The sequence below is a fragment of the Giraffa tippelskirchi genome, chromosome 2, assembly GCF_054371585.1.
Source record: "Giraffa tippelskirchi isolate mGirTip1 chromosome 2, T2T-mGirTip1v1.2.pri, whole genome shotgun sequence".
In the NCBI taxonomy this organism is placed as follows: Eukaryota; Metazoa; Chordata; class Mammalia; order Artiodactyla; family Giraffidae; genus Giraffa; species Giraffa tippelskirchi.
The window spans coordinates 14,351,210-14,363,942 of NC_137276.1; the positions used below are offsets into that span (position 1 = coordinate 14,351,210).

General features: G+C 43.4%; 1 protein-coding gene across 9 annotated transcripts in view; it reads left to right on the forward strand.

Moving 5' to 3' along the window:
- Nucleotides 1–503: 503 nt before the first annotated feature.
- SHTN1 (shootin 1) overlaps nucleotides 504–12,733 on the forward strand; it is a 108,226-nt gene continuing 95,996 nt past the window's right edge. For all 9 annotated transcript variants that reach the window (XM_081573481.1, XM_081573484.1, XM_081573479.1 and 6 more), the window contains exon 1: nucleotides 504–787. Coding sequence is in view for 5 of the 9 variants with exons in the window: in XM_081573479.1 (XP_081429605.1) it covers nucleotides 730–787 (58 nt within the window). In the remaining 4 variants the exon portion in view is untranslated. The remainder of the gene's footprint in view (nucleotides 788–12,733) is intronic.

Here is a 12,733-nt window from a genome sequence, read left to right on the forward strand (position 1 = left end):
GCCCCCACCCCATCCCCAGGGTCCACTATGCGATAACTGGGGAAGAATCTGGATGTTTATTAGCTCATTACGTCTCGCTCTCTACGTTATCAGCAGCTCATGGAGAGAGGCCTTTTTTGACAGCGTTCAAAGTGGGCTTCTCATAGACGCTGCAGACCCAGGGCAGGCTTCCTCCAGAACACGCGCCTGGCGGGGGGAAGCCCGGGGAGGGGGGGTCCAAAAGGAGGGTGGAGGCGGAGAAGGGGGTGCAGGCGGAGACGCGGGTGCAGGAACTAGCCACCGCCAACTCAACGCAGGGCCCGCGCACGCCCTCTCGCCCGCGCATCCTGCGGCGCCGGCCTGGGCGGCGGAGGAAGCCGAGCGTCGGCGGCCGCCGCGGGCTAGCACGGTGGACGGTCCCGTGGCCACCGCGGGTGCCTCGCCGGAGGCGAGGAGGCGGTCCCCCTACCTCCCCGCTGCCCCCGGGGCTGCCGGCCTGTCCCCGCCCCGCTCCCCGCCCCTCCGCCGGCAGGCAGGTAAAGCTGCCGAGGCCGCGGAGTAGGTGCGCGGGGATGATCTCACCCGCGCGCCCCGCGCCTGCAGGAGGAGGAGGAGGAGCGGGAGCAAATCCAACTTCCGGGTAGCGAAGCCGCCCGCCAGCGGCATCTTGCTTTTTTCTCCCCCCCCAACTCCTGCTGCACCCCCTCTTCTCTCCCTCCTTTCCTTTTATTCCCGGCCCCACCTGCCAAAATGAACAGCTCGGAAGAGGAGAAGCAGCTGCAGCTCATCTCCAGCCTGAAGGAGCAAGGTAGGCGGGCGCGTGGCCGCCAGGTGCGGGCGGCCGCGGCCCGTGGGCGGGGACGGCTCCGGGGCGCCGGGTGCGGAGCGGGTGGAAGCTGGGCGGGAGGGGTCGCGGCCGCCGCCGTCACCCCCAGTAGCTCCATCACCCTCGGGAGAGGCGTCCGCCGCGCCCCTCGCGCTTGGGCGAGCCCCGGGGCAGAGGGTTAAGGTGCCTGCGCCCCGGAGGGTCGCGCCGGGCCCTGCGGGAAGCGTTTCCCCGTTGGTGCCTTTAGCTGGAGATGGGGGATTAGGGGGAGAGACGGGGGTTCGGCGCGGACACGGTCCCACGGTCCCCCCCGTGCCACGCGGGAGAGGCGAGTGGGGCTGGTTGTCGTGGAGAGGGCGCAGTGTGGGCAGCTCCGCTGGCCTGGCTCCCCGGCCCCGGCCCCACCCTTGCACATTGGCGCTGGGAGGCCTGCCGCGCGGTTTGACAGCCTTTCTCCAGCTTTTCATTCTGGTTTGGCCTAGTTCCTCTTTCCTTCCCCAGCTAGGATTTGCAGGCCACGGTGTGTTTTATCGCTTCCCATTTCTAGCAGTGGATTCGCCAGTGAGGCGGCACCCTGATGGTGTAGGGCTTCTTGCTTTAGGACTTGGCTCTGGTTCGCAGAAAAGCCAGGCCTTGTAACCTGTGTTTCTACACTGCCGGGTAACTAGATGCAGAACTGTTTTAATCTCCTAATAAGTAACAGTTTTAGTCAGTCATTTTCATCCCTTCACCACACCTCTGAACAAAGCCGAATTAAGATCGCATGTAAACAGAACACCTTTTCAACTTAAAATGATTATGTCCCTGACCGAAGGTGGCCTGAGAATACAGCTCAAGAAAGAGAGGAACCATACAGATTTAGGAAGTAAAAATGTGTGGGAACATATGTTTTTTTTTCTGAATAACTTGCTGACACGACCAGGTCGTGTAAAGGACCCTGCTCTGTGGTGAATCCTGATGTTTAGTCCCAGCTTTTTCACTTGTCTTGACTCAACTCACCAACTCTGTGAACTTGGGAGAGTCACTTCTCTTTTATGGATCTTATGGTTAATCAAGCCTTGCTTGACTAGAGGCAAGAGCTAAACCAGATAATGTCATGAGATCTGTCCAGTACTACACCTGTTGCTCCCTGATACCACAAACAAGCTGTTCATAGTGTATATGGATCCCTCTGGGGTCCACATTCCTGAAAACAAATCTCATCATCACTGTTTAGTAACTGGGTGACCTTGGGGAAATTATTTCAGTTCAGTTCAGTCACTCAGTCCTGTCCGACTCTGCGACTCCATGGATTGCAGCACACAAGGCTTCCCTGTCCATTGCCAATTCCCTGAGCTTGCTCAAACTCATGTCCATTGAGTTGGTGATGCCATCCAACCATCTTATCTTCTGTCGTCCCCTTCTCCTCCTGCCTTCAATCTTTCCCAACATCAGGATCTTTTCCAATGAGTCCGTTTTTCGCATCAGTTGGCCAAAGTATTGGAGCTTCAGCCTCAGTCCTTCCAATGAATATTCAGGACTGATCTCCTTTAGGATGGACTGGTTTGATCTCCTTGCAGTCCAAGGGACTCTCAAGAGTCTTCTCCAACACCACAGTTCAAAAGCATCAATTCTTCAGTACTCAGCTTTCTTTATAGTCCAACTCTCACATCCATACATGACTACTGGAAAAACCATAGCTTTGACTAGACAGACCTTTGTTGGCAAAGTAATGTCTCTGCTTTTTAATATGCTGTCTAGGTTGGTCATAGCTTTTCTTCCAAGGAGCAAGTGTCTTTTAATTTCATGGTGAAATTAAAAGAAAATAAAGTCTGTCACTGTTTGCATTGTTTCCATTGGGGAAGTTATTTAACCTATCCAAAATGGGCGCAACACATTTCTCTGTGGTATCCAGCATCTGGAAAGTGCTGGATATGTGTTAATGGCTTTTGCCTTCCTAGTACCTTCAGCTCCCGTCCTTGATTACTCTAGTGGGTGGCACAATGCCTTTATCTGGCTGGATTTTATTAGTATTTTATTGCTAATAATACTACCCCCCACCAACATACAGGGTTCTTTGTAGCTCAGTGGTAAGGAATCCACCTGCAATGTAGGAGATGCAGGAGATGTGGGTTTGATTCCTGGATTGAGAAGATCCCCCAGAGGAGGAAATTGCAACCCCTTCCAGTATTCTGCCCGGGAAATCCCATGGACAGAGGAGCCTGGCGTGCTACAGTCCATAGAGTCGTAAAGTGTTGGACATGATTGAACAACTGAACACGCACACGCACCACCAACATACTTGTCTCAATTCATATTCTAGACTGTTGAAACTTTTATTATTGATGATATCTGTCAATGGATATCAGATCTTTTGTTGGATGGTCAGTTTTCAAATAATGTTGAAATTAAAAATTTCACTTCTTTTTATTCTGTATATAATTTCAAGGGTAATTTAACAATACACATAATCCACAAGTTATTTATATTTGATTTTGGAACACATCTCTAGCTCTGTGTTGGATTTGAGAGCTGAGGAAAAGGGATGATTCTTAAGTTTCTGGTTCTTTTTCCAATTATATTGGGAAATCTATGCATTGTATTTTTAGAGGATATATTTCTTCAATTAGGTCATGTCAAAAGGGTAGAACAGCTGGACTTTGAAATTTGTTGTTTCTTAAAGAGTACACTATTTTTTTTTTAAAGGATACTGAGTCTGGTTACACAGGTATTGGGATTTCTTTTTCAGCCCACAGTGTAATTTTTATACATTTCAAAATGGGGGCGTTTATTTGTCAATGGACAAAGAGTTGGGCATGAACTGAGTGACTAACATCACCCCACCATAGACTTCAATAGCTACTGACTTGCTTCAAGAGTATTTTGTTGCTGTTGAACCTACAGAACTAACTTGGGAAGCTAGGGATTTGAGGTGGAAAAACAGGCACCTAGGTGCTTGGACTCTTACCAATATTGTGATCAGTTTTGTAAGCTGATGTGTGTGATTTATTTTTGAAAGTAAACAGTACTTTTTGCTGCCTGTTAACATTGTGAATAATTCCACTACCTCTCATTAATGTGAACAAGAACCATTATTGATTAAAAGCTTTTTTTTTTAATGCTGAATAAACATACTCATTTACTCCTTTGACAAATACCATGTACCTATCACATATGAGGCCCATGTGCTAGGCACTGGGAGAGAAGATAGTGAACCAGACAGACAAGTTTAATGTCTAGTAGACAGTCATTAATCAAAGAATCATACAGATCAGTTTGTACAATTAAAAGTTTGTTGTTCTAGGGTAGATTTTTAGATCTGTTTTGTTGGCTTAGAGGGCATATACACATAAAGTTTTGCTAGACATTGCAGAAATGCACCCTTGCCCCCCTCAGATGGCTGTACCAGTTCACATTCCCCTCAGCAGTGTCCATTTTCCAATGCGATGGTCAACATTGACCAATGTAGTCTTTGTTGACATCTTGACAGTTTGCTTAATTTTTGCCTATCTGATGAACAAAAATGGTAAACTTTTAAAAAATGTGTTTGACCTGGTTATTAATGAGGTTCGAAATTTTTTTTACATGTTTATTGACCATTTAGGTTTCATCATATCATTCCTTCCCTAGTGTTTTAAGTCTAAAATTTGCACCCATTCTTCAGGAGGGTGTTCAGAAAGCAAGTTCCCATCCACTGTGAATGGCAGAGCTGACAGCAGCCTTCCCTAATGTGAAGCCTTTAGTGGTGTGGTGAATAAGGTTGCTTTTGACAAAAGTTGTGAAATGTAATGACGGAGTCTGTCATAATATGAACAATCTCTAATTTATACTTACCATTCCCTAAGCTCTATGTCTTATAAATCACACCCACTTCTGAATTACTTCAAAACATTGTATGTTCTCTTCTAGTGAATGGTATAATTAGCTATATTATGTCTTTCTAGAAAGTTATATTATGTCCCTTTAAAAAAAATTAGCCAGTGTGTGATTGCTTATGTTCAAGCAGATGTTGAGGTAATGAGGTAATTCTCCTTTTGTCTTTTTGGGGGCTTTATTTATTTTTTTTTTTGGACTGATTGACATCTTTAATGCACTGAGAAATGGCAACTTGGGATACTATTTCCAATGCATATTTCCTAGCTTACTAAAGTGGACATTTTTCTTACAAAACATGTTACAATTTGCTCCCCTTCCAGAATTCTGCTGGGAAATGATAGACTTAGCTCAGCATTTGTTTAAGGTACATGATTTTCTTTGTATTTCATTCAGCCCACATGCATTGAATATTCATAGCCAGGCACTGTGCTAGGCATCAGAGATACAGAGATGCAAAAAACCTTGTCCCTGCTTGTGGAGTTGCTAGTCTAGAGTTGGTGGCCTCATTTGGGTCATGTATTTAAAATTCTCTGGCCAAGGAAGAGCGGGGCATCTTGATTGGCAGCCTCCACAAAGACCAAAGGTTTGGAATAGTCCAAAATAGAATGATGTGCCACTTCCAGAAGAAGGGCGTGCAGGCTGGGCAGACACAAACAGCAGATGTCCACTAAACTGTCACCATCATCATGCCATGTCATTTGGATCTTGTGGAGGAATTTTGTGGCGAATGACTGCCACTTAGTAAAACTGATGTTCTAACCTAAGACCACCACCAACAAATAAATAAAAATTATGGGCTAGCCTTGGACTAACACTTTTAAATGGCAAGATAATTGGTTTTAAGGCAGGATAACCTTTCACCTTGAGAGTTGGTATCATTTTCTCCAAAATTATTGACCCATCGCTCAAAGTTCAGATGGAAATTTAGTCAAGCTTATTCTTAAGGCTGAGATAGTAATTAAAAGAGGCTTCTTCCAGTGTTCCTCTGGCTTCTAGGCTAGAAAGTAGCTAGAGCATTATTTTGACAAAAGGGACTAAAGCTGTTGTCCACCTTGATTACTATATTAGTGTGCAAAACTGAAGCATTGTCAGTCTTGAATCCATACAAAGTCAGTCCCTGGAAGCTGTTTGGGACTAACCGGTTGCCTTGGTGTCAAGTGCAAACTTGACTTTATACCACTATTTTCTAAATGTGGTCCAGGGGCCAACTGTGTCTGAAATAGCCAGATAGTATACATACTTACTGAGTTGTCTATGAAAAGGCTGGTAAATTTATTTTTCTTCATCTGGTTACATTTTTATAAGATTTATATTTAAACTTTTTGCTTTTACAACAAAATATAGATTGAGGAAAGTCCTCAAAATATGAATGAGTGTCTCAGTGAATTACTTTTAAAAAGCAAATATGTTTCTAACAGCACTTAAATCAGAACATTTCCAGAAGCCCCTCATAACCCCTCCAAACACCATCAGCTTCCTCTAACCGAAGATATTCAGTACTACCAAAGATAAGTTTTGCAAGTTTCTGAAATTTACAGAAGTGGAATCATACAGTATGTATTACTTGCTTCTGTCTTCTTTTGCTCATTATGTGTATGATATTTATTAATATTGTTGCATATAGTTGTAGTTCATTTGTTTGCATTGTGCTCAGTTGCTTGGTCATGTCTGACTTTTTGTGACCCCATGGACTGTAGCCCGCCAGGCTCCTCTGTCCATGAGAACTCCCAGGCAAGAATACTGGAGTGGGTTGCCATTTCTTCCTCCAGTGGATCTTCCCGACCCAGGGATTGAACCACGTCACCTATGTCTTGTATGTTGACAGGCAGATTGTTTACCATTTGAGCCACCTGGGAAGCCTGTGAACAGGCTCCACAAAATGGAAAAGGCAAGGAGATGGATTTTCCCCTCGAGCTTCTAGAAGGAACATAGCTCTGCTGACATGTGGATTTTGGCTTAGTGAAACCTATTTTGCACTTCTGATCTCCAGAACCCTAAGATAGATTGCTCATCCACTGTATGAATAAGCCAAAAAAATTTTTTTAAGCTAATATACTAGAGATCAGGGGTCAACAGACTTTTTCAATAAATGACAGAGATAAATATTTTAGGCTTTGTGGGCCATATGATTTTTTGTAAACCAGAGTATTTATTGAAAAGGCATTTTCCTAAAGGTTTTGAGCCACTGCTGAAGAGACCCCAGTTGGGTTACTTGTCTTGATTTGGACATTCAGCATGGCCTGAAGAACTAGATGGTCTAGTCAGAATTTCACTGTTCAGTTCAGCTTTTCAGTCATGTCCAACTCTTTGTGACCCCATGGACTGCAGCACACAAGGCTTCCCTGTCCATCACTAACTCCTGGAGATTGTGCAAACTGGTGTCCATCGAGTCAGTGATGCTATCCAACCATCTCATCCTCTGTCATCCCCTTCTCCTCCTGCCTGCAATCTTTCCCAGCATCAGGGTTTTTTCCAGTGAGTTAGTTCTTCGATCAGATGGCAAAAGTATTGGAGTTTTAGCTTTAGCATCAGTCCTTTCAATGAATATTCAGGACTGATTTCCTTAGAATGGACTGGTTTGATCTCCTTGCAGTCCAAGGGACTCTCAAGAGTCTTCTCCAACACCACAGTTCAAAAGTGTCATTTCTTCACCACTCAGTTTTCTTTATGGTCCAACTCTCACATCCACACATGACTACTGGAAAAACCATAACTTTGACTAGATGGACCTTTGTTGGCAAAGTAATGTCTTTGCTTTTTAATATGCTGTCTAGGTTGGTCATAGCTTTTCTTCCAAGGAACAAGCATCTTTTGATTTCATGACTGCAGTCACCACCTGTGGTGATTTGGAGCCCAAGAAAATAAAGTCTGTCACTGTTTCCATTGTTTCCCCATCTGTTTGCCATGAAGTGATGGGGCCAGATGCCATGATCTTCATTTTTTAAATGTTGAGTTTTAAGCCAGCTTTTTCACTCTTCTCTTTCACTTTCATCAAGAGGCTCTTTAGTTCCTGTTTGCTTTCTGCCATTACAGGGGTGTCATCTGCATATTTGAGATTATTGATATTTCTCCTGGCAATCTTGAGTCCAGCTTTTGCTTCATCCAATCTGGCATTTCACATGGTGTACTCTGCATATAAGTTAAATAAGCAGAGTGACAATATACAGCCTTGACGTACTCCTTTCCCAATTTGGAACCAGGCCACTGTTCCATGTCTGGTTCTGACTGTTGCTTTTTGACCTGCATACAGATTTCTCAGGAGACAGGTAAGGTGGTCTGGTATTCCCATCTTAACTCTACAATTAGGTGGATCAGTCTTACTTTTTTTGTTGTTGTTGTTCGATGTAAGAGAAAAAATATGCTTATAGAAGGAAAAAAGCATATGGACTGAAAAGTACAATTACCTACTCCTTCTAACTCATTGTTTCCCAGTCTTTATTATATTCTCCAAAGGAGTCTTGTTTTTGGTGGAGGGGGTGGGAGTTTCCAGGTGGCATAGGGGTAAAGAATCCACCTTCTTATGCAGGAGACGCAAGAGACACAGGTTTGACCCCTGGTTGAGGAAGATCCCCTGGAGGAGGAAATGGCAGTCCCCTCCAGTATTCTTGCCGGGGAAATCCCATGGACAGAGGAGCCTGGCGGGCTGCAGTCTAAGGGCTCACAGAGTTGAACATGACTAAGCATGCACTCAGGATTGTATGTATGTACCTCTAATAAGAGTTGATGAAAATGGCACTTCACCTGTAATCCTCTCCTAAAAACTTGTAGTCCAAGTCTAATGAGGACAACATCCCATGTTAAGGAACATTCTACAAAGTATCTGATCACTGCTCCTCAAAACTATCAAAGTTATCAAAAACAAGGAAAGTCTGGGAAATTCGTCACAGCCTAGGTACTCAATGGATATGAGTTTGAGCAAACTCTGAGAGAGGTCAGGGAAGCCTGGCGTGATGCAGTCCATGAGGTTGCAAAGAGTCGGACATGACTGAGCAACTGAACAACAGCAAGATGTGTCAAGGAGACATGACAACTAGATATAGTGTGGCATCTCAATGCTCCTGGAACAAAAGTAGAACACTAGCTAACAACTAAGGAAATAAGGTATGGACTTTAGTTCATAATAGTGTGTCAGTATTGATTGAGGGCAGGAGGAGAAGGGGACGACAGAGGATAAGATGGTTGGATGGCATCACCGACACAATGGACGTGAATTTGGGTGGACTCTGGGAGTTGGTGATGGACAGGGAGGCCTGGCGTGCAGCGGTTTATGGGGTCGCAAAGAGTTGGACATGACTGAGCAAATGAACTGAACTGATTTGTCCATTAATTGAAAGAAAAGTAACACAATAATGTAAGATGTTAATAATAGGAGAAACTGAGTGTAAGATATATGGGAACTCTACTATGTGGGCAATTATGCTATGGATCTAAAGTTTATAAAATCAAAATTTATTTTAAAAACAGTAATGCTCACATCCTTGTACACATATAGCTGTAAGTGCAGCTGTAGGAAGAAGTCTCAGAGAGGAACTGTTAAATCCCAAAAGTGTGTATTTTAAACTTTGTTGTGCTGTAGATTTTATTCAGAGCTGTTAAGACAGCCAAGCTTCGCTTTAAAACATGGAAAGAACATTGCTTTTGGTTTTCTCTACTTCCCATGCTGGCTAAGCATTTTATTTCATTTATTTTTTTTTAGTTGAAATATGTAAGTATTGTAAACATTAAAACATGAGTTTTGAAATTTTTGTATGATACAGTGGGCAGTAATATATTAGGATCCTTTTAGTTACTTGATTCTATCTCAGATCCTATATAGTGTAGTTCAGGGTATGATTCTGAGACTGATACACACACACACATATATGTATATGTATTTGTTTTTTTTTCTAAATAAGACTTTGGGGAGCAGTTTTAGATTATAAAAAGATGGAGCAGAAAGTACAGAGAATTCCCACATAATCCCTCATCTCCCCCCACTTTTTTCTATCATTATCATTTTATATTAGTGTAGTACAGATTATTATACTATAGAACTGTACTACAGTTCTTAGAATTGATGAGCCAGTATTATAAACTGAAGTTTGCATTAGAGTTTATTCTTTATGTTGCACATTCTACAGGTTTAGACAAATGTATGACATGTACCCATCATAACATTTATCAAACAGAATAATTTCACTGCTCCAAAAACTTGCTCTGTTCTACCTGTTCATTCCTCTTATGTTACCCTGGAACTCCTGGCAGCCACCCATCTTTTTACTGGCTCCGTCAGTTTTGCTTTTTCCGTACTGTTATGTATTTGAAATTGTACAGAATGTAGTATTTTCCGATTGGCTTCTTCCACTTAGCAATATGCATGTAGGCTTCCTATGTGTCTTTTGTGCTTGAGAGCTCATTTATTTCTCTTTATCACTGAATAATACCCCATTGTATGGGTGTACCATTGTCAGTTTCTCCATTCACTTGTTGATGAGCATGATGTTTGCTTCTGAGTTCTGGCAGTTATGAATAAAGCGGCTGTAAACATTCATGTGGTGGTGAGGTAGGGGGAAGGGAAGAGCCCGAGGATAGGGTCTCTTGTCTTTCAGTGAGCTATGCCCCAGGCTGTGACTTTCGTAAGTGCTTCTAGTTTTAGTTTTCCCTGTCCGTGAGACGAGACTACAAAGGGTTGGAGGTGGTTATTACAGTCTCTTCAATCTGTTAGGCTCTGATAAAAGAATTTCCCTTGAGGGAAGGCCTTGTTAAGAAGAATAGAAGGCTCTGGGTATATTTCATCACGGACACTTTTCCCGTCCCCTGCCAAAACCAGTAGGGGATTTTTCTCAGTATTCCCGGTGAGGTCCTGGTAGCATTCCTGGAGGTAGAACTCATTCAAGTGTACAGCTTCCTAACACTGGCCCACACCTGGAGTTTTTAACTTTCAAACTTGTTGGAACTGAACCTCCAGCAATTTGTCAGTTACAGTTTAATTTTTCTTCCCCCGTCTTGGCACAGGAGGGGATTTTGTACCTTGGCTTCTTCTCCACTAGGTTGTGATCCTCTGTGTCTCCCTGAGTGTATCTCTGATTTTTAGAGTAGCAGTTTGCCCAATGTCTTCGGTTCGCTCATGGATCTAAGAAGAGTTGTTGATTTTGTTTGTTCAGCTGTTTTTGTTTTTGCTGTGAGAACCACAGTGTCAACTTACAAGCTCCTTAAATGCCAGACCAGAAACCAGGCTAATAAACGTATTTTAAAGTTAGCTAGTTTCCTTCCTTTCTGTTGGTTAACTTGAAGTCCTTAATATAGTTTATTGAGATTACTTCTTAAGGATCATTAAATTATTAGCACTGTACTGTGTTCTATCGGGTAAAGATTGAATTTCAGGTTTGCCATAACTTCTTTTCAGATATGAAATGTCTCACCTTTGTTTTTGATTAGGTTTTCCAGCAATGTTTTCCCTGGCTCTTCTAATGCTTAATCATTAACAACTGAGGTATAAATGACTTCTCTTTCTATTCTGCCTTTAAGAGCAGGACCTATTAGGGTGTGTGCAGAAGGGAATAATATCCTAATTGAACATTATCTCTTATGACTCATGTCCTTATACCCCATTAGTAAGTGATGTTTCAAGGCTCCGAGGGTTTCAGAGATGCAGACTCAACAGATGAGAATATAGATTAGATGATCTCATGAGATAGTGTTGTTGTTTTTTTTTTTCCTTTTGGTTATATTTGATGGCTATTTAAAGCTTCATTTTTCTGAAGTATCTTGTTGTAACATATGGTATAAGAGGCCCTTTTAGTATGGGGAGGAAAGTATGTGCTCTTGCATAAGTTGTTCATGTAAAGACCTAGGTCCATTCTTCCTTCTTTCTGAATTTAGCACACATTTATCAAGTGCCTGATAGCTCAGGTGGTAAAGAATCCACCTGCAGTGCAGGAGACCCTGGTTCGATTCCTGGGTCAGGAAGCTGCTGGAGAAGGGATAGGCTACCCACTCCAGTATTCTTGGGCTTCCCTTGTGGCTCAGCTGGTAAAGAATCTCCCTGCAATACGGGAGACCTAGGTTTGATCCCTGGGTTGGGAAGATCCCCTGGAGAAGGGAAGGGCTACCTACTCCAGTATTCTGGCCTAGAGAATTCCACGGACTGTATAGTCCATGGGGTCACAAAGAGTCGGACACAACTGAGTGACTTTCACTCACTCACTTATCAAGTGCCTACTATATGCCAGGCATTGTGCTAGAAGAGGGCACAATGGATGAATAAAGACACAGTCTTCACCCCGGAGGATTATTTCTTGTCTAGTGCTTGGGCTTCCTGGTGATTCAGATGGTAAAGAATCCACCTGCAGTGGGGGAGACCTGGCTTCAATCCCTGGGTTGGGAAGATCCCCTGGAGAAGGAAATGGCAGTCCACTCCAGTATTCTTGCCTGGAGAATCCCCATGGACAGAGGAGCCTGGCGGGCACAGTCCATGGGGTCACAAAGAGTTAGACGTGACTGAGCAGCTAAGCACACAACCACAGTGCACATCACACACGGTAATGCTCAGAAATGTTTTTTACATGGATGACTTTGTGAATCAGTAAACTGGTTCTGCTTCCACCATTTCTTACTGTGGGATTTGACTTTTCTTTGCATTTGTATCTTTACATTTAAAAAGAGGATGTTAATATTTGGCTTAATTGCTCTACATCATAGATTTATATAAACCAGCCATTCATTCGGTATAGGCATGGACTCTGGTGTAAGGTATATAGCAATGAACTGAGTGCGAGAAAAGGCAAGAAAACAGACCTATTTTCAGACAACTTATTAATGTTGCATGTAGATGCTCCAGTAGAGATATGTGAACAGTATACACTGGTGAAAATGAAAATGTTAGTCACTCAGCTGTGTCTGACTCTGTGCAACCCCATGAACTATAGCCTGCCAGGCTCCTCTGTCCATGGGATTCTCCAGGCAAGAATACTGGAGTGGATTGCTATGCCCTTCTCCAGGGGATCTTTCCAATCCAGGGATCAAACCTGGGTCTCTTGCATTGCAGGCAGATTCTTTACCATGTGAGCCACCTGGGAAGTCACTATAAATGTT